Below are 20,870 nucleotides of genomic sequence, written 5' to 3'. Positions count from 1 at the left end.
CTGCGGGGGAAAGGGTCTGGGGAACTAACCGAGGCAGGTACACAGCGTGAAGGCACCTTTAATATCAACCCCAGACCCTGCCAATTCTCGGACAAAGACTTTAGATGCGTAACCATGGAGGTTCCGAAAAGCATTCTGGACCAGGTCCTCCCTCAAGCCACGGCCTTCTGGGCTCACATCGTGGCCACTTACTCGCCCCAGAAAATCGAGTTCGTGGGCACCCTTCTCGTCCAATTCCTCACCTTCTGGCTACCATCCATATGCTACATGCTCCTGGATGTGCTAGCGCCTTCTTTTTCCCAACGCCACAAAATTCAACCCGCACCTAAACAGCCACACCGTCGCGAGGTCGCCGACTGCTTTCTAGTTGTGCTACAGAACCAGATCCTCTCATCTGTCCTTCATCTGACATTGCTGTCTGCAGCCAGCCATGCTGGCATTAATTCAACATACCGCATCGAGTCCTCCCTACCAGCACCAGTCGAGATTCTCCGGGACGTCTTCTTCAGCCTGTTGATGCGCGAGGCTCTATTCTACTACAGTCACCGAATTCTGCATATACCCGCCCTCTACATTCGCATCCACAAGAAACATCACCGGTTCACTGCTCCGATTGCGCTGGCTGCTCAATTCGCTCACCCGATTGAGCACATCTTCGCTAATACATTGCCGATCTCTCTGCCGCCACAGTTGTTAGGGAGTCACGTTTTGACTTTTTGGGTGTTCTTGGCTTATGAGCTGGTGAATACGGCCACGGTTCATAGCGGGTACGATTTCTTTTGTCACAAGGCTAAGATGCATGACCTTCATCATGAAAAGTTCAATTTGAATTATGGATCGTTGGGGTTATTGGATTGGGTGCATGGAACGGATCAATTGAAGAAACGTACTGTTTAATGGATTGGGTAGGTGTACAGCTCGAATGTAAATCTAGACATGTGATGTTCCGTCTTGCTGTTTGGCAGTATCTTGGCCGGTCTTGGCGAGAGAAAAACATGCGTGGTCGGAGACTTGAGCATCTGAGTGACCCAGTGACTGTGTTCAGGGTTCTTGTGAGTAACCTTCCAAGCTTGTCTCACCATCGCAATTGTGTAATGAGGTTGTATATTGTAGGATATTTGGGATGGAACCCGTGGACTATGCCAGCGCTGAGATAGGCAACCATAATATTTATCATTGTCTTGGCCGGGTATTTATAGTCGGGAGTTTTTTTTGTTCTTTTTTTTTTTTTTTTTTTTCAGGGGGCCTTGGGAGATTTTTCTGTGTGGTCGAGTCTGGGGTACAACCAATATGAACATTGTGGAGGTTTTAGCCGATGGCAAAAAAAAAAAATACACAGATGTAATTAGTGAGACAACCTGAACTTTAGAATATGGACCACGTTGAGGTCGAGGGATCATCATTTGAGTTGCGTTGATAGGATCTCCGTACGGAGTACGATATCAGAATGTATGGAGTACTTCTTAGCTTTGAAACATGTGTAAGAGGGAATATAACCGATCATTTCCATGCACGAGTCTGCAAGTTCAGTGTCTCAGGTCTATGTATAGACCGTTTGAAAATGAGTGTCCATGGCGCTCAGGTGGGTTTCGTGGCGCCGAGACAAGTGTTCTAGCGAATAAAAAGGTCAAGGATTGACTGGACTCTTTGATTGGGAATCCTAGAATTTGAGTGCGTTTGACCTATACCCCCTATAGTTTGACCCCTTAGACCCTTTATAGTATTGTCCCCTGAAGTGCGATCGACTTGCCTAGATGGGGATGCGTCATCGCCAAGCTAGGGCGCTCCACTCAGGGATTCATGGAGATATCAGAGTGGGAAATTGGAGATATTCCAGAAGTAGTTATGCAGAGGAATGACATGGCTATACATTGGACATGACGAGACAGATAGGAGATAAAATTGGAATGCATTGGTATACTTCGTCATCATATGTTGGATAACCAGGACCTGACGATCCAAAGAGAATAAATAAATAATCTAAACGAACCTATGAACGACCTTGATTCAGGGCCGTCTCCACATAAAAGAATCCACCGTTTAATATGACCCTTGCTGATCAGGACAAAGCAGAGAGCCAATGCACATCGAAGACCCTTGGCAGTAGCACAGCCCATTTGCCGCTTGGGGTCTTGGCCTCATAACTCCTTTCATCCCTTACCTTTTTATTCTCTTCCTTTTCATTCTTTCTGACCTCACTTTCGTTTCTCAGTCTGTCATTCACTCTTTTAATGCTCTGAGCGCTTCTTATTCCCACTCTCGTTCATATCAAGTTTCGCTCTTTTTTTACCCACTTATTACATTATGAAGGCCACAGTAGCCTCCATGGCCACGGCCATCACCCTGGGCGCCTCAACCGTCCTCGGTGCCTCTATCAAGGCCCGTGACAGTGATATCACCCCCATCACTGTCAAGGGTAACGCCTTCTTCAAGGGCGAAGACCGTTTCTACATGCGCGGTGTCGACTACCAGCCCGGTGGCTCTTCCGACCTCAGCGATCCTATCGCTGATACCGAAGGTTGCAAGCGTGACATCAAGAACTTCAAGGAATTGGGCCTCAACACCATCCGTGTCTACTCCGTCGATAACTCCAAGGACCACGATGAGTGCATGAACGCCCTCGCCGAGGCCGGCATCTACCTCGTCCTCGATGTCAACACCCCCAAGTACTCCATCAACCGTGACGAGCCCGAGATGTCCTACAACGACGTCTACCTCCAGTACATCTTCGCCACCATGGAGAAGTTCGCCAAGTACGACAACACCCTGGCCTTCTTCTCTGGTAACGAGGTCGTTGATGATGGCCCATCCTCCGCGGCCGCTCCTTACGTCAAGGCTGTCACCCGTGACATGCGCACTTTCCTCCGCTCTCGCAAGCTCCGCAAGGTCCCCGTCGGATACTCCGCCGCTGATGTCAACACCAACCGTCTCGAGATGGCCGAGTACATGAACTGCGGTTCCGACGACGAGCGCTCCGACTTCTTCGCCTTCAACGACTACTCCTGGTGCGACCCCTCTTCCTTCACCACCTCCGGCTGGGACCAGAAGGTGAAGAACTTCACCGGCTACGGACTTCCCCTCTTCCTGTCCGAGTACGGTTGCAACACCAACACCCGTGAGTTCAACGAGGTCAAGGCCCTCTACTCCGAGAAGATGACCCCCGTCTACTCCGGTGGTCTGGTCTACGAGTATACCGAGGGTGGCAACAAGTACGGCCTGGTCAAGATCGACGGTGACGATGTCAAGCCCAACAAGGACTACAAGGCTCTCAAGGCTTCCTTCGATGAGACTGCCAACCCCAAGGGCAACGGCGGCTACAACTCCACCGGTGGTGCCTCCGGCTGCCCCGTCAAGTCCAAGCCCAACTGGAACGTCGATGCCGATGCTCTCCTCCCCGCCATGCCCGCCCCCGCCAAGAAGTACCTCACCGAGGGTGCCGGTAAGGGTGAGGGTTTCAAGGGTAAGGGCAGCCAGAACGCCGGCACCAAGTCCTCCGGCGATGCTACCCAGGGCTCTGGTGAGGTCGCCGCTGCCACCAGCGGCGGCTCTGCTGCTTCCAGCACCAGCTCCGAGGGTGCTGCCCCTGGCCTCAAGCCTTCCCAGTTCGGTTTCGCTGCTGCCTCCGTCGGCATGGTCACTGTTCTGTCGACTGTGTTCGGCGCCGCTTTCATCCTCCTGTAATGCTCTTACCTTTATGAAGGGGCTTGATCATATCTTTTTTTGAAATTCTCCTTAACATGTATCTTTTTTTGGCCTTTATTTATTCACCCTGTGATATTCATCGGGCTTTGCAAATGGGGGGATGGCGAGATGTTTTCTAGTTGGTGTATAGCAGTATTTGGTATATGTGCCCAGTGTTCAATGAAACGCAGCTGAACTGCTCATATTTTTATCTTCAGTAAACCAAAATATACATCATTTACATTGCTTTGGAGAAACACGCCTTCTTAGAACTCGACTTAGTATGACTAGCTCCACGTCCTTCTTGTAAGAGCTTGTCTCCTCGGTTCAGATAGCGGATCAGAGTAACATTGCCTCTTTTTGTCTTGTGAAGTAGCCAATGTCCTCTACCAGCATTTGTAGCTCTGACATCGTCAACCAAAGCAGGAGAGTGTAGAGCCATCCCACCACCATCTAATCAGGGTGCTGAAAGAGAAACTGGTTTAAGCATGACCATAGCCCAACACCTGGTCGGTATGTCAGGCGCTTAGCACGGTTATATATTTCGACGATTCGCAGGGGGGGGATTCTATACCCAGCCTAAAATGTATGTGCCTATACATACCGGATATTCCCTGACGGGTGGGGCTTTCCTAGTTAGACTGCCGCCGCTTTTATGAGGGTGCTCAGGCTCAGGCTCACTGAGGAAAATAAGGGTAGTAGTAACACTATTAACGAACTAACTATCATAGTATAAACGATCCTATAGGGGCTAATCCCTTCTCAGTATAGTCTAAGGTAGGCTAAGTGTATAAGTGTTACTCACTAATTAACTAGACACTAAGCATCACTGAGTACTCAGAGAGTATCTAATAAGCACTCACTAAGTATCAATTATCCTACTCGTGACTGATCTGAGTATGATCACTGATCTGAGCCCGTGCTAATATCTACAGGAATTCATACTCGGAAATACCTTTCCTTGCGTTGTATTTGGTACCATTGGTCACTGTCTTATTTCGATAAGAAATAATAATAATGTTCTGTCTCTAATGGCTTAATAGGAGGATTTTGGTTTGCCTTTGTAGCTATAATGATTCCCTCTTTTAATGTGGCCGGTAGCTCCCCGTAACCTCAATACTCTCCTCGGCCTGATACATTATACTAACGAATGAGAAGCTCTTTATTCCACGGCAGCTAACGATACAGCTGCGGGATCATCCAGCGCTGCCTTTATGAATACTTATGGTGAGTACACCATCCTCCTGATATTACGCACTGTTTGACAAACCTGACTGGCGATACTAGCATGCCCCTTGATAACTATGGCTGTTTTAATTTTGATCTTCATGTTTTGTGCCACACGTATAAATCTTGTTTATACGCTCATTTTCCTATCCCTGCCGATCGTGTTCCTTCTCTTGTCATCCGCATACTGGCTGCTAGGTGAAGGAAGTGCCGCTACTCGGGACAGATGTGTTAAGGTAATTGGACTCCATAACAATGAGCTTTCTCATCCCCTAGAACATCTGCTAACTCTGACTCTCGGTTCCAGGGGGCTGGAGCTTCATTATTCGTTTCAAGTCTACTTGGCTTTTACCTGCTGGTTGTTCAGCTGTTCGAGGCCTTAGAATTCCTATTGCATTTACCTGTCGGAGATTTGGGACTGCTTTGGACCTGTAATCCACAAAAGTGAGTACCATAACTAAAAGTAAGAAAATGATTTATACTGACCGCAAAATAAGGGGCGAGCAACACGACATGGAGGAATGTGCTACCACTAGTCATGATTGAATTGGCTAAAAAGACTTTGCAAAACGCTTGATCTTGCTGATGTTTCTGATACTGTATGTTGTAGTTAGGAGTGGTGAGTAACAATTTACGTATATTTTATTTCCGTATGGCAGCGAAAGGTTCACGGGCGTTGCTACTAACCCTATGAGAAGAATGATTTGCTGTATAGGATATGACTTCCATCCTTTGTCATAAACTGATAGTTTAATAGTTTAGGCAATACAATATATTTCCTATTCTGGTCAGCTCCACTTCAACGTTTAGCTTATCTCTTCTCCGTAGATAAGTAGCCCAATTCCCAGTTGCGCCGATTGACTATTGTTCTCTAGTTATTTTGTTCTCTATAGCACCATCGACTAAGCGTCACCGAAGAATATATATCGTGTGATTGTCTTATGTTTGCCCTGTTTTGTCTAATACCTTTGATAGCTGCCGAAGATGTTAATCGTAGAAGATCAAATGCTCGGGGTCTCAGCCTTGCGAAGCGTGTTGCTTGTCAAATTATCGAGATCGATGCGAATTTCCTGCCAGGGATCGCAAGACATCGGTATCAGAGACGTAGGTCACTACGTATTCCCCCCAACAGTCCGGTTCGTTTACGAACAACGTACCCTAGATACATCAAAAAGCCGGAGAGGGAGCTATATGAGCTGAGAGTTGAGTAAAAGCGACCGCGAGCTCCCACACCCTCTGAGACTACCAATGAGATATACGGTGCTTCAAATCATCAAGCCCAACTAACAGCAGCTTTCCCCGATACGGATGTTTCAAGTCCCTTGCTGGGATCGCCTGCTGGGTTTGTTGCGGCTGGCTCTGCTTCATTATCAGTATATGTTGGAGAGGGGTCCAGTACTGCTTTTGGAGATACTGTGCTAAAATACGTGGATAAAGATGCGGATCTTGCCGCCGTGCCTCCTGCAGCATACTTCGAACACGAAACCTTCAATCGCCTTCTTCGACCAGGTGTGACCGTACCCGATTGCATCAAATCTCACTTACTGGTAGAATTTGCGATCCGGTTCATAGGAACCGACTTTCATCTCGTTATGAAAAGGTCTTTTTTTGAAACACTAGACTGAGTGTGCACAAGGAAAGGGCCACACGACCTTGTATAGGTGTGCAAGTACTTTGCTCTGTTGGCACTGGGTGAGATATACTCAAGTCGAAAACGCAGGACAGTGAATCAACATGTGCCTGGAACAGACTACTTTTTACAAGCGGCTGGATTATTACAAGATCGATATAAAGATCCATCAGTTGAGCAGGTCGAAGTAATGACTCTTTTTGTAAGTTGCCTAATTCAATATTTCCAATACAAACAGACTTTTGTGCTCCTACTAATATTGAATGCCTAGTGTCTAGTATATAACTTCATCGGTATAGCCATGAGAATGGCTTTGACGATAGGACTTCATCGAAGTCTGCCGACTAAAGCCGCATTCCCTCTAATAGAGCGCGAACACCGAAGGCGTGTTTGGTGGACGCTATATACTTTGGACAGGCTGTGCAGCTCGATTTTAGGATATCCGCTCCTCATAACTGACTCCGCAATCGATGTGGAATTGCCGTCAAATGATGGGCTTACCGCTACGGAGTAGGAGGAGTTCGCAGATCCGGCACATTTGGTTGCAAATGTCAAGCTTGCTCGGATCACAGGTCAGATTCGTAAGATCAACCTTGCCCACCGGACAGATTACACAGAGTTGACAACTGTCTTTCTAGTTAGCGACATATACTGTCTACCACACCGAAGCCAGGAGAACTTCGTACAAAGAGTCCACCGAGTTCTCCTAAGCTTGCAAAATTGGGATGATTACTGCCCCAGAGTCTGGTTTTACGACAAGCCAATCTGCCTCGCAATGTCACAAGTCTTCATCTGCACTATAACCAGTGTGTCATTTCAACCACTCGACCTATTCTGCTCTATTTATTCAAAACTCGCTTCTCCCTCAATTCCGCCACAATGGAAGCTACACCTAGGAGCTTTTTATCCACAACTCTTGCCCTGGCAGAAAGCTGTGTTCGAGCTGCCAGGGCTTCGAACTCCATTTTGTCAAGATGCTTCGTTGAGGGCACTCTTGCATGATTTGGCTATCTTGATGCGCATTACCTATTTTCTTCAACCTTTATTCTGATTATCTCCGCTGTCATGGATCGTAACGTGATCACTTCAAACGCTGTTTCATACGCTTTCACTACCATGAAGGCTATGAAGGAAGATGGGAATCTACCTAGCTGTGACTACTGTGAGAGATTGCAGCGTACGAAGGTGAGTGTAGGGAAATTGAAAGAAACTTGTAACACACAGGTGCGCTCACTGGTGGTCTCCGAGAACAACGAAAGTCCGGATATACAGCCATCCGAAGTGGTGGATAGCCAAGAACTGGGATTCGGTGAAGGCCTCCCTCTGAACCATCCCTTGATTCATAATTTTTTAGCCGACCAGAGGCTATGGGTTAACGGAATGCTTCCCGAGGATCATTTCTTGAGGGACTTGGCCTGCGACCTGGACGATGAATTTCTATTTGGCGGACAGCAATGAGTTCAGTTCCTACCGAAGTAGGTCATCATCCAAACCACATATCACAAAAGCCCCCCACCGACGGTGAAAGACACTCTATATGGATTCCCAATTCTTAGGTTTTTATAATTCCAACGACCTCTGCCAAAGAATCAACCACAAATTGTGGCTTCAATTCCTGACAGGCCTCACGATCTCCGTACCCATACCGACACCAACAAACAGTGCTCCCAATGTTGGTTGCAAACTGAATATCTGCCACTGTATCACCAATCACTAGAACGTCCTCTGCCTTGACATCCACCCCGTATCTCTCACGCAAGGTAGGGATCAAAATATCAACAAAGCTAGCAGGATCCGGCTTGCGCTTTGCACCAGGGGTCTTATCTCCAATAATCAAATCTTCGGGCACGTAGCCATCAAGGCCATTCCGCTGTAGCGCGGTCTTGACTGCTGCTACACCCTTATTGCTGACAATGGCGATTGGGACTTTCTGGGCATTGAGCTCAGTCAAGAGATCTTTCGCGCCAGGGAAGGCCTTGATAAGCTGTTGACCATGAGTCGCATACAGGGCGCGGTACTTTTCAATCCATTCGTTCTCAACCGCAGCGAATTCACTCGGCGAGGGATATAAGGCCCGGAAAGTGTCTCCTAGGCCAGCACCGCTGGCGATCAGACGATGGATTTCGGGTCGAGGAGGGGTGTCGGTTGAAAGGGCATCGAATGTGAGCTTGATGGTTTGTGAAATTGATTCATGTGTATCGAAGAGAGTGCCGTCGAAGTCAAAGACAGCGAGAGAAATCATCTTGAGGGGGGGTGTGTTCAGACTCGAGGGGTAGAGAGCATGAAAATAACAATTACAAAAAGGCAGACAGAAAAAGAGTCTAGCGTAAGACTAACTACTAAATCACCTGGAAAATAATTCGTTTTTTCCGTATCATATTACAATACTGTCTAGTCAGGACTCGTGCAGTAGCGTAGGGTGAACATGGTTAATCACGTCTCATGCAGCTAAGCTATCTGGTTACATCGAGAAAATGCAAACGCCACCGCGGAGAAACATGCCGAAACTTTTTGAAACCTGCTAGCGCATGGCTCGGACTTTTGCATTTGCACGAGGCATCTTGGAGCGGGCGATCGGCTGGGTATTTCTTCCAGTGAATTCATAGTCTACTTGAGCGATAACCGCTACTTTGAAGACTAATTTCCATCAGTCATACTATACGTACAATAATTATTGCCGAGTAATCTACTCCGTAGTCTTTGCTCTATCTCTACCGATCAGATAGGAACAGTCGACATTATAAAGTGGAAGAAAACTATGAGATCCCGCCCCCACATGAAGCTAGTCAAGTACCAAAGACTGTTGCACGTATGCATACTCTAAGCCTCTCATACATACAAATACGAGTAGAATCGTCTAAGTTCCAACTTTTCAATCTCATGCACTCTGAACTTCGTATGTTCACAAAAGACAGGACATCATGGCAGTCTCAGCTCCGATCATCGAACTCCCTCAAAATGAAACACTCACGAGTCTAATGACGACATTCTGCTCTGCATCTTCCTCTCCAAAGCTGATGCAAGACACAATTCATGGCTTGACAGAGGAGATTATGAGTGTGGCAAAGTCCCACGACGGAAGCCTTACCCAATCTGCGACCACCATGATCCCAATTCTACGCGGAGCTTTGCCAATGTTCGTGGCCGCGCAACGATGTCTCCCTGCTACCTCATGCATCTTGTCGCGCTGCAGCAAGGCAAAAGGCACCCAGAATGTGGTGGTTGAATGGCTAGGCCGGCGGCCGTTTCCAACGGAGCCAGATGATGGAAAGATTTTGATACTCGATACGATCATTGCTACCGGCGATACAGTTGTCAAGCTCTGTGAGGAGCTTTGGGAAATGGGTGGACAGCAGTCCAGATCAGTAGTGGTATTATGCTGCTATGCAGCCCCTGAGGCATTAAAGAGGGTAGCAGAGTGCCCGGTGGTTGAATATGTGGTTGTTGGAAAGAAAGCTGAGAAATGTGACGAAAAAGGGTACTTGGTTCCTTATACGAATGGAGACATAGGCGATAAGATTTATGGAATCCGGGATACGGAGACGAAGACAAGGAAACCGATGATTGCCGAAGGAGAGGATGTGCAGAGTGTTTTGTCGGGGGTTGAGACTTTGCTCGTTGAGAATGGTGGATTTTGGGAATTGAGCGAGGATGGTATGGGAATTCAACGGGAGATGCAGTTCCCTGGGTTCAAGCAGGCATGGGTAAGTGATGCTTCTCAATCACATTCGGAGTAACATTAACCGGCTGTGAAAAATGAAGATCTTTATGAACCAGGTCGCAGACGGTGCGGCTAAGCACCGCCATCATCCTGAATGGACGAATGTGTGTCGATTTGAATATCTTTCCTGTCAAATTGCCGTTTGAAATGCTGACCAATGCATGTTTTCAGGTTTACAACACTGTCTCTATCCGCTGGACTACTCACCACCCGAAAGGGCTGACGAACTTAGATGTTACTATGGCTCGGCTTTGTGATAGTTTTGTGTAAAAGGGTCACTAGAAGATCCCCTGCTCTATTTTCAAACTTTTTTCGTGATAGACAGTCCTCCAAGAACCACTCTCGCCATAGTGAAGAAAAATACGCTTGCCATCATCATTGCACCCGCCCATACCTGTAATCCCCAATATATCTCGTTTTGTTGACTCAAAATCGCTCCAGCAATAGGGCTTCCGGTGAGCGATGCGATACTGATGCAAGTGAACAAAACTCCCTGGCGTACACCAATCTTGGTCACGTCGGGTGAGATTTGACCTAGTAGGGCAGGCACCATACCGACAAACGCGCCCGATGCAAACCCGTAAAGTGTGCTAAAGACAATGTAGATAGTCGCACTCCCCGGTGCGAGAAGAGTACCTGGAAGCCACAGGGCGAGAATCACAATTGCAGACAATGAACACATAGCGATCATAATGTTGAATCGACCCAATTTGTCTCCGAGGTAGCCTGGTAGAATTCGACCTGGAAGACTTTTGGTAACGATTTTGTTAGCTCAGTCATACCTTTCCTAAGAATATAGGAAATACTATAGTACTCACCTAGCAGCATTAAGGATAGTTAATAAGTAACCAGCTATATCGCGGCTCACACCATCCTCCTGGGCCTCCAGCACAATATAATTAATTGGTACAAACATAGCGAAAAATCCACAACAGGATGCTAATACCAACAAAACAAAAGGTACCTCCGTAAACGGACTTATATAGTCACTCAACTTAACTGGCCGAGGGATAGGTACGATTCTTGATCGGATAGTTAGGTTGGCAATTAGCAATAGTGCGAGGACAATAAATCCAGAGATACGTAGGGACCATCCAAACCCGATAGTGGGCAAAAGCCGAGACAACATGGTGGGGAAAATAACTCCACCAAGTGATGATCCACTGGACACAATACCAAAAGCTAAGGCACGCCGTTTCTCGAACCACGTTGCGGTACAAGAGAGCGCTGGCGAGAATACAAAGCTTGCACCGAGAGGGCTGCAAATTCCCTGGGCCAGGAAAAATTGATAGTACTCAGTGGATATGGAGGTCATCATGAGGCCAAAGACATGAAGAAATGTTCCAATCAGAAGTAGCCACTTGGGGCCATAATTGTCGAATACCTAGAGAAAGAAAGAATATCAACATTCACATCCTGAGCGTAGTTGACGGGGTTGATTCACTCTTCCAATAATAAGTCCAGCCGCAAAGAGTACAAACGGCTCCAGGGATAAGATCCAGGAGATGCTAGATGACGAGTAGGAATGTAGTTGATTACTCTGATAATAGTCCTGAAAGATCCCAATGGCTAATGGTGGAGACAAGCGTCTCAGATTAGCTCCGGTCGGCATGAGACATGGTATGATACAGGACTCAGTCTTACCATTGACCCAACCAAAGGCGCAAAATAGACAGCACCAAGCTCCTATGACGACGGTCCAGGCGCGAATTCCCCCATCCACCTGTTCAGCGGTATCCTCTTGGGTGTCACTATCCGAGGCCGCCACCGGGCCTTTCGACTCTGTGACAAGTGTTGTTGCCATGATTGGCCTTTAGACAAGTCTGAATTCCACGATTTCGACACAACACCCAGAGCCACAAGGCAGGGAACGAGCGAGAGATAAACGAATGGACGATAGTTTGCCAAGGGATAAATCTACGATCTCAACGATATCCAAGTTGGACCCCTAACACGTGACTGGGTTTTAAATCCATCTTTGCCTTGCCAATTGCATTGTATAATCAGGTCGGTGAGATTAGCTAGTTTGCTATCTCGAGCGTAGAGGTGTTTCGGGCACCCCGATCACACGACTTGCCCTGAAAACTGGATCGAATAACCCCGGGATCAATCTTATTGGAAGGCTCTAGACCATGCAATATTCTTTGTGTGCCTCTTTGAGGGTGATGCGGCTCGCCACCAGCAAGGACCGTGTTATGCTTGGCAAAGATAAACGCTAGACATTCAGCGGGATTCCGACGGACTCCAGATAGGCCATGTGTGCAGCCCACCCGTGAAGGGTTGTAGAAAACGAACAAATTACGAGGTGCGAAATGTGCTCACGTTAGATGAATGCAGTATGAGACCTGTCAACCCGTAATTTTGCCCAGCTCGTTGGGGTTTTCAGCGACTAACCACAATCATCCCCTCCGCGGCCCCTGCGTCCCGGCCCGCTGACGATCGCCACTCTTACCACACAAAGCAATGTGGCCAATTCTAGACTAATTAAATTGGCCACTGTCAAGTTATGGCCCACTTTTTCCAGTGGCGTACGGTATGACCGTGATCTTTCAACTGCACAATATCATGAGTCTTACAGACAAGATAATCTCAGTATCTGTGAGACTACCTTCCAGAGTCTGACTCGCCGATCACAGATACAGAGGGAGAAGGTCCAAGGTCAGTGGGGTTACATCGCAGGGGTCACGTAGCCAATTGGGTGTGTCTCAGTACAAAATCGAAGACATGCCGTTTCGCGTTGTACTCCGTAGGCTGATCAAGGTTCTGAAGTAGATCGAAGTTTGTGGAAAAGATAAGGCAATGGTTTGTACGTAACACTATATATAAGCCTTGGAAGCTATAACTTAACGCTAACGTTACAGGGGAACAAGATATTGATTTAGCAAAGACCTTTTCTAAAATGGCTATTGTCAAAATAATGACCGTGCCATGGAGGTATAGGTTATTCAGGCGACTCTCTAAGGCCTTCCGTGGGAACATTTACGGTCTTTCATCCTTCAGCACTCTACTTCGAAGGCTTGAGTGTACATTTCACTCTTGTACTTTTAGTCTCTCGTATCCAAAGGAAAATCCAAAAATGGACTACGAAAAGGGAAATAACTTGCTGACTAGAGTCCCAAGACGCGTTCAAGCGATAGGAAGTCAGGAAAAGCCAAGACTATATCCACTGGCAAAGGTACTGACTACTCTCTCCTTGATCCAATCAATTATCGTGAAAACAAAAAGCAGTACGTAGCGGAAACAAGGCGTTACGGGGCAACTAATTTGGCCAAAGGTCCGTGGAGAATGTGGACTTGAGCCATTGAAGGTCAGGGAAAAGCTTCACAAAACTTACGTGCAGAAAAGTAAGCAAAGAATATAACCCCAAAAGAATACGAAGGACATGCATCTGATATGATTCGCTGAAACACGCTTGTAGAGTCAATTCCCATGCTTGCAGGACGCCTGGACATTAGTATCCTCGCAAGCCAGAAGAGTTACCGTAATTTTCGAACCCCAATCTGATATAGGTCTATAAGAGTGCTAGCGAAGTATGGGCTCAGCAGACTTATCCAGTGAGCATCTCTAAGCTTCATCCCAAGTTTCTCTGTTTACAACATGTATTCAATCGCTTCCATATTACGGACAATACTACAAGACTATCTCTTGACTTCAACGGCTGAGCCAATTTCCAACAAAGAACAACTACTCTCAGAAAAACCGCCACAAGTTTCTCGTAATTCCTCGGAAGGACTGCACCCTTTCGAAGATCTACCCCCTGCCTATGATTCTTCAACATGGTGGTTAGATGGCCACTTCCCTGCGCATCCTCACCTGTGTGATGACGAAAGAGTTCGATCCCATATAGAGGCCATCAAATACGCTTTGTTCCAATATACTCTGGAAGGATGCAAGTTTCTCGTGGAGAGAGCGGACAACAATTTGCTCCTCTCTTCCTTTTCCGATCACGAATTGCTTTGGAAAGCAGCAATCTCGGTACAAAAATATGGAGTTATATTTATGGCAGCTCGCTCGGAATGCAGGAAAAAGTTCCTACCAACGGTCCAATCGGACCTTCATCTTTTCGCAGAAATCGATGTCTTCCTCTCTGACAACAACAACGCTATTCGGGCTATTAATTATGGTGTTCATCGTCTGGTCAAAAGTTCAACTTTTACTGTGGACTACCAGACCAGACTCATTCCTCCAAACGCTATATCAGCAATTGGTGTAAGCCATATTGCAGTTCGAGCAAAGGATTTTGAAAAAGAGAGCATTTTGATGCTAGAAAATGCATCTCCTCTTTGGGACCTCCATGATTTCGCCCACCTCTCGGCTGCATCAGTAGCCCCCAATCTATACGGCTCGAAATATTTCACGCATCTCGTGAAGCTCCCACCGAAGCTGACGGCCTTGATTCGCAGCCCGAAAATGAAGACTGCAGATCCCGAACCTCGGTTTTCAGATGGTGTTGTCTTCAGTGAGCTTCTCACGCCTCTATTCACGTCCGAGATAGAGGCTGTGCAAAGGGGGGAGAAAGTGCATACGTATGTGTCTCTCACGAATACTTTGGCCGACTACATTGCAGATTATTTAATGGGGAGACGCGAGCTCCAGCATTTGACTACTGGTAAAATGTTGGGTGTAAAGCATCCCATACGGCCCGTTGAGTTGGCAACTCTCGTGCAGAACAAGAACTATGAGTTGGTGGCGAGCGAGATTGAACAGCGGGTGTTTACGCGAGGGGGCCCTGCTGGGGATGCCAAGGACGACCTGGACAAGTTGTCCGCATTTGAGAGAATCAAGTTCATTGCGGGCTGTCGCAGATGGTTATATTTTGAAATGAGAAATACCATCAAGCACCGTGCCCACAAGCTTGCTTACCAAAAAGTGGCTGAGCATATGCTTGCGTCCGACAATGAAGCTTCGATCACTGCCAGCGATTCTGTCCTGTTGACAAAAACTCTACAAAACATTAACTACCGAGGCTGGGAGAATGATCAAGTGGTGAATCTTTGGCAAATCGTTTCAGATCTTTAAGGGTGTTCTTTTTTCAACACTGTGAGGGCAGAGGAAAATACACGGATTCAATGGAATGCCCGGGGTGTAGCAACATACAAAATCGTTTCAATATCATACACAAGAGAAACTTGGTGGGCCAATTTGGTTCCTTTGAATCTACAATCGCATGAGTGTGCTCACTTATGAAGCCCAAGTCTTGTTGGTCTATAGGCTGTTCTCTATAACTTATCTCCTGCGATACCACAGGCACAAAGTAACACCTGAGGCCATAAAGTCTTTGATCCTGGAAAAAATAGGGTATGAAGCTTCTCGCCATCATTTTTTCCTAGCCACGTTGATGATCTCTAATTGGAAACTTGGACCTACTTATTGTGTCTGATCCTCTAGAAAACTTGATTTGATTAACATTGTGTCTCCCTCCCTCACATATGGTCTTGATTGTTGTGAAGAAATGAGAGTTTTCACCAGGTTCGTGTACGCTCTTTAAAGGCCGAAAGTGCCACATGCCTGCTATTTGCAGGGTCGGTTCAATGCTTCTCTTGCCGGAGCACGTAGTTCAATCGGCTCATCAGCTGTCGTGCCGAGTGGATATCGAGCACATAGCCGACATGCGCGGGACAGATAACACCAAATAGAAATCGAAATCGGATAGATATGCTTGTGCCGAATGGGCATCTGTCTGAGCTTTTTCTAATCCGCCTAGCTGCTATAAATAGCTCGTAAATAACGTGTTTGGTATCGCACATTCAGTCAATCCTATATTGAACTGCACTCTTCAAAATTCACCACGCTGGAGGCACATTCGAGACGCGATGCTTATATATCCAGCAAGTACACGGACATGAATCGTACCCTGGCAGCTTCTCTATACGAGGAACTTCGGTCACAATGAATTCAGTGCCAAGCTCCCAAAATCCCTGCGAGTATGGAACTCCATCTGGAGAAACATCAGACATGATCTCATCTGGCGAACGAAAAACCGGGATTCCTTCGGGATCAACAATATTAAGGTCTGCCTCTTCGTAGTAAAGTGAGCCGTCTTCTAGCATATTTGAAGCTATTTGGCAAGTCAAGGAGCGAAGATGGAGGTAGCCCTCGCGAAGAGCCTGGTAGATCTGCGATATGGGAAACACTCCACATGAACTGCGGAACTTGAGATGCTGTAAGTTTGACGGAAGAAGCTTCGCCCATTCCAAAGCTGAGGCCGGCTTAAGCCAAAAACATTCATTGTCTCCAATCAGCATTCTTGGTGAAGTTGTGAGGGATTGGAGAGCTGGAAAGTTGCTGAGATCCATTGGCTCTTCCCATTCCATGTATTGAATGTCAAGATCAAGACTTTCTAAAGATGAAGACTGGGACCTGAGAGCATCGACATACCACTGTCGACTATCTTCCCCAACGCGCCAATGTATAGGTTCTATTGCTTCTTGGCCCTTCAAAGTGAAATGCTTGAGTTGATGATGGTAATGAAGCATGCCTTGAATGTCTTCGGGTGTGACATCACAGTTCAACAAGTTAAGCTCTCGAAGGCGGCTTGATCGGAAATATGTTGGACTCTTGTCGCGCGATCTCAGTTCGAATTCAGCTCCAGTGATAGTTATTTTTTCTAGACCAGGGTGGTGAAGTAATGACCTATATGACCCGACTGGAAATTTCCATTCAGAATCATAGTCAATGCTGAGGGTAACTATACTAATCAGTACACTCTTCGATTCTTATGAAGAAAAATAGATGTGACTCACTAGATCGTAGAGTAGGGAGTGTTTCTTGTGGGTGGCGCAGTAGTTGCAACTTGCTAGGCTTGCCCCAATTAGAATCGTTTGATCTGATGATCAATGACTCCAGATTCACGAATCTCGGAAGAATAGGCTCAACATATTCCGGCGAATCGTCAGTCTCCTCGTCGAGATCATGGTAATGAATCTGTAGCTCTCGTATAAGAGAAGTCAAGTAATGAGACCTCGCAGCTGTCTCCAAAAAGTATTTCATGGATTTCGGACTCCAAATGACAACCAAATGGTAAAGAAAAGGCGCTACGATTGCATGTAAGTAGTAACAGGTCTGAGATAGGGCCTTCAGAGTGCCCACTGAATAGCGGACCATCGATACAATAATCTCGAGGAGCTCAGGGGGTAGCCTGAGGATGGAGGCTGGTCCATTCATTGTGTAGCACACGATAGATCGGCTCCAGATGTAATATGGCTTGAACTATTTCTGATGCTTTCTAGAATTGCGTGAAGTGAGATTTATGAGAGCAATTGTGGCTGAGGCAACTTCAATATGGGAGGTTGCCTTAGATGGTTTCGCTTGGCGCCCAGGATAACGATTATTAATCTTGCTGCTTTGATTCATGTGAATGTGGCTAGAGAATCGCTGCCAATTCCATTTGGGTTAATCGTCGGCCCCTCAAGATAGAAAACAGAGGCCTCTTCGCGGGCTTGCATCTCAGCCAATGTTTTCAGGAAGTTCCCAGGAGCTTCTTCCTACAGATCTAAACTAAATTTCCGCCAAACAGCGCTGACATGAAGACATTTCGTTCAGACAACTAGTCCACAGTCTCTAGGGAAGGTCAAAAGCTGCGGGATTTTACTTTGGTCTCTACGGATAAAATAGCTAAGACCAAGGGCTCGAAGGCCTTGTTGTAAGGAAGTGCGAAACAATGCACAAGAGAATGAACAATATGGAGAGCTAATAAATAAGTATAGATACTTTATACTTCTTTTTAAGTTCCTACCATATATAAAGGTCATTAACAAAAGCTTAGTTTACCTAATATTAGGACTAGTGAGATTCTCTCTAGGCTCTATATTAGTCTATAAGCCTAGTGTAGTGTGATTAAAGTCTTCAAAGTAGTAAAAGTGTAAGAGTATATAATTATCAGGTATAAGGCCTATCAACCAGGTAAGATACAAAGGCTTCTTATTAGGAGAGGGATCCAAAGTGTATTTGTCTCAAAGTGGTAAGATTAACTCTTATAGGGGAGAATAGGATCCTAAGGATCTCTAAGCTCTTATACTCTAATACCCTATATATCTATATGTGAAGGATATGCCTGGGCGCACATTCTCCCGCTCAGCCAAAAGACCATTGTATCAGAGCCCATGCTCTGATATGCCCAGGACCAATATATATATCAAACCATAATAATTTGCATGAATGCTTTATCCATGACACTATATATACCGAATCGGTTACGAATCACCCCCACTTTGACCCTGGGACTTTGATGACGTGCTTAGATAAATGACTGAGTATCAGGAATGAAAGGACCTTTATCCTTTATAAGTATACACTTAGCCCGTATAGGCGGATACCGGTAGGTAACTTCGCAATATTCGTTTTTTAATATAAGGTTAGGATACTAGATATAGTATAGCTAAGAGGTAGGATTTTGTATATTGGAAATTATATCACTTATTATTAGGTGAGTATTGTGTGCGCGGGAAAATTGATAGGCCTAGCTATCGGCGCCAGAGTATAGCTTAAGAATTGCTGGGCTTATTACAAACTAAAGTCAATCACGAATCCCACGGATAACTACTCTTTGGTGCTAAAACGAGCTTATATCGACGGGGAGATCCTCCCCCTTATCCGGTACATATGTAGGTTCCTCATAAATTGATAGCCCTAATGCTACGCGTCGATCTGTGTATTTCAACTTTATATACACATACTCTATTGCAGATTTCGCGTGAAAGGATTCTATTTATTGATACCCCGCCTTTATCTATAGAAAGAAAGCAAAGTATCGTTGTGACCAAAACATCAACTATATGAGGCGGTAGAGCAGCACCAACTGGATACTCAGTGTGAAGACAGTCTTACTGACCTCTACTCTCCACCTAACTCCTTCCTCCCTTTCTCCCCCTTCCAGCCTGCTGGTCAACCAAACCTGCTCTTTGCTGCACATTTTCTCTCCCTTCTTTAGCCTCAATGTCGAATCGCATATGTAGAGAACCTCCGGAAAACCAGGTGTAGATTCTAAAAATACGATGCGTGCCTGGTCGCCAAGCCCCTAATACAATACACGCCGTAGCTCTTCCTAGCTCTGATCCTAGGATTTCCAGGAACTCTGGGGAGTTCCTCTCCCAAGTGTGAACTGTTGGACTTAATGACTCACATGTGGCGCCTGGGGGTTTGCCTTTCATGTGGTGAACCTTCCCAACCAAGGGGAGTGTCTGCTCATTTTCCACTGTTGTCCAAAAAATATATCTGAGCTGATCGAGGTTGGTGTCTCCAGTGTCTCGTTTGTACAACGCTAAAATAATGTCAGTCCAGCGGGGTCCCTTTTGATGTCTATAAACCGAGCTAGCAACGATGGCACCTGGCCTAACGTATTGCTGGTAGCTCGAATCTCCTTTTTCAATAGTGCGCTCTAAATGTGTAAATTGCCAGTCCCTCGATCTCGGAACTTGTGGAAGATTTGCCTCTCTGAGACTGTCATTGAGTTCCCTCGGTGGAGCAGCTTTGAAGCTTTTCGATGTCCTGAATTCTGGCCCTCTGGAGGAACGCGGTTTAAGTATATCATCCATTGTTAGCGTGGACCGGGTCACTTTACATGGTTTTGCTGGTCTGGAGACGGTCATCCAGTGCAAATAGTCAGCTCCTTTGATTCGATAGTCTTTGATTTGATCCTCGGTTGGAGTGTCTTCTATAATATTAACTTTATTCGGATTGATGTTCCCGATGCCAGATGATTCGAGAGCCGTGTTTATCTTGGGGATCAGTGGCAGATGTTTCTTGGTGCCTGGGCCGGGATCCGTCGGTTCCCTGGACAGCAGTTTATCTCGGGCTCTTTGAAGGTTCGATCGCGCAGTGGCAGGACGTTTGGCAGCCGGAGCCGAATCGTCATCGTCACCGCTGCCATCTTTACGCTTCAGGTCCTTCTTGGGTGTGGTGGATGAACGCCTTCTGGGATCGGATCCACCGTCAGCGGTGTGACCTTGAACCCTGAGGTCCATCTTCTTGGGTGTGGTGGATGAAGGACTTTGGGGATCGGATCCACTGCCAGCGCCGCCATTACCACCACGGAAGCGTCTCATGAATCTTTTAAAGGGAGAAGATGTAGGTTCGGCCATGGTGTCAATGATACCGAATGGAAATATACGGGGATTTGGAAGTTTCTGGAGGGATTGTAATCTTGTTACTTGGGAATTGATATGCTGTGCTGGCTTAGCTAGGTGCTGGACTAGTAGGCATTATATAGTTCTGGACAGAAGGCCGTTCAAAGAGAGGCCAGTGCATGGTCGAGTCAGTGCTTGCATTCGATCTATGTTTAGTGAAACAGACTAAACAATCAGTATGTATAGAAGCTTGGAGGACAAGGGAATTAGGGGGCCAAATTAGTGAGTTAACAATAGAACAAAGAGGACTGAGGCAAAGCATGTGGATCAAATCGACGTCCTCGACCTTTAGTGCATATGATGAATGAATATTGCATTATGCAAACAAAGTAGTGTCTGTGGATTGGCTAAGTTTAGCTCGCAGCCAAGAGCCGACTGTGACAATGGACTTGAGACGCGAATGACACAAAAGGTGTTAGTTCATCCAGACAGCCCGACGGTGGCCATGGAAGTCGGACTCCGCTAAGGAGTTGGATTTTCTAGAGTT

General features: G+C 46.4%; 10 protein-coding genes across 10 annotated transcripts; 6 read left to right on the top strand and 4 right to left on the bottom strand.

Moving 5' to 3' along the window:
• Nucleotides 1-114: 114 nt before the first annotated feature.
• Nucleotides 115-897, top strand: N7500_010142 (sterol desaturase family protein; the record flags this gene model as incomplete). Its single annotated transcript, XM_056681280.1, has 1 exon — nucleotides 115-897. The coding sequence occupies one exon, from the start codon at nucleotides 115-117 to the stop codon at nucleotides 895-897; it is 783 nt and encodes a 260-aa protein (XP_056528662.1).
• A 1,407-nt stretch (nucleotides 898-2,304) lies between these two features.
• Nucleotides 2,305-3,681, top strand: gel1 (1,3-beta-glucanosyltransferase gel1; the record flags this gene model as incomplete). The annotated part of the gene is made up of 1 exon (XM_056681279.1): nucleotides 2,305-3,681. One exon carries the CDS (start codon nucleotides 2,305-2,307, stop codon nucleotides 3,679-3,681), a length of 1,377 nt encoding a protein of 458 aa, XP_056528661.1.
• A 1,304-nt stretch (nucleotides 3,682-4,985) lies between these two features.
• Nucleotides 4,986-5,350, top strand: N7500_010140 (uncharacterized protein; the record flags this gene model as incomplete). The annotated part of the gene is made up of 2 exons (XM_056681278.1): nucleotides 4,986-5,144; nucleotides 5,216-5,350. Coding segments are annotated over 2 exons (294 nt in total), but the record flags the coding sequence as incomplete, so codon positions are not given.
• Nucleotides 5,351-7,603: 2,253 nt separating this feature from the next.
• On the top strand, nucleotides 7,604-7,996 carry N7500_010139 (uncharacterized protein; the record flags this gene model as incomplete). Its single annotated transcript, XM_056681277.1, has 2 exons — nucleotides 7,604-7,723; nucleotides 7,763-7,996. 2 exons carry the CDS (start codon nucleotides 7,604-7,606, stop codon nucleotides 7,994-7,996), a joined length of 354 nt encoding a protein of 117 aa, XP_056528659.1.
• A 94-nt stretch (nucleotides 7,997-8,090) lies between these two features.
• Nucleotides 8,091-8,780, bottom strand: N7500_010138 (HAD family hydrolase; the record flags this gene model as incomplete). Its single annotated transcript, XM_056681276.1, has 1 exon — nucleotides 8,091-8,780. The coding sequence occupies one exon, from the start codon at nucleotides 8,778-8,780 to the stop codon at nucleotides 8,091-8,093; it is 690 nt and encodes a 229-aa protein (XP_056528658.1).
• Nucleotides 8,781-9,459: 679 nt separating this feature from the next.
• On the top strand, nucleotides 9,460-10,529 carry N7500_010137 (Transcriptional coactivator/pterin dehydratase; the record flags this gene model as incomplete). Its single annotated transcript, XM_056681275.1, has 3 exons — nucleotides 9,460-10,242; nucleotides 10,301-10,363; nucleotides 10,431-10,529. 3 exons carry the CDS (start codon nucleotides 9,460-9,462, stop codon nucleotides 10,527-10,529), a joined length of 945 nt encoding a protein of 314 aa, XP_056528657.1.
• Nucleotides 10,530-10,560: 31 nt separating this feature from the next.
• N7500_010136 (monocarboxylate transporter) lies at nucleotides 10,561-12,063 on the bottom strand (the record flags this gene model as incomplete). Its single annotated transcript, XM_056681274.1, has 4 exons — nucleotides 10,561-11,008; nucleotides 11,078-11,643; nucleotides 11,704-11,828; nucleotides 11,904-12,063. 4 exons carry the CDS (start codon nucleotides 12,061-12,063, stop codon nucleotides 10,561-10,563), a joined length of 1,299 nt encoding a protein of 432 aa, XP_056528656.1.
• A 1,793-nt stretch (nucleotides 12,064-13,856) lies between these two features.
• N7500_010135 (uncharacterized protein) lies at nucleotides 13,857-15,278 on the top strand (the record flags this gene model as incomplete). Its single annotated transcript, XM_056681273.1, has 1 exon — nucleotides 13,857-15,278. One exon carries the CDS (start codon nucleotides 13,857-13,859, stop codon nucleotides 15,276-15,278), a length of 1,422 nt encoding a protein of 473 aa, XP_056528655.1.
• A 764-nt stretch (nucleotides 15,279-16,042) lies between these two features.
• Nucleotides 16,043-17,423, bottom strand: N7500_010134 (uncharacterized protein; the record flags this gene model as incomplete). Its single annotated transcript, XM_056681272.1, has 2 exons — nucleotides 16,043-16,947; nucleotides 17,003-17,423. The coding sequence occupies 2 exons, from the start codon at nucleotides 17,421-17,423 to the stop codon at nucleotides 16,043-16,045; spliced, it is 1,326 nt and encodes a 441-aa protein (XP_056528654.1).
• A 1,679-nt stretch (nucleotides 17,424-19,102) lies between these two features.
• N7500_010133 (uncharacterized protein) lies at nucleotides 19,103-20,338 on the bottom strand (the record flags this gene model as incomplete). Its single annotated transcript, XM_056681271.1, has 1 exon — nucleotides 19,103-20,338. The coding sequence occupies one exon, from the start codon at nucleotides 20,336-20,338 to the stop codon at nucleotides 19,103-19,105; it is 1,236 nt and encodes a 411-aa protein (XP_056528653.1).
• Nucleotides 20,339-20,870: the final 532 nt, after the last annotated feature.

This window comes from Penicillium coprophilum (assembly GCF_028826855.1).
Source record: "Penicillium coprophilum strain IBT 35676 chromosome Unknown utg000006l_segment0_segment0, whole genome shotgun sequence".
NCBI lineage: Eukaryota > Fungi > Ascomycota > Eurotiomycetes > Eurotiales > Aspergillaceae > Penicillium > Penicillium coprophilum.
This window is presented reverse-complemented; position numbering and strand designations above follow the sequence as displayed.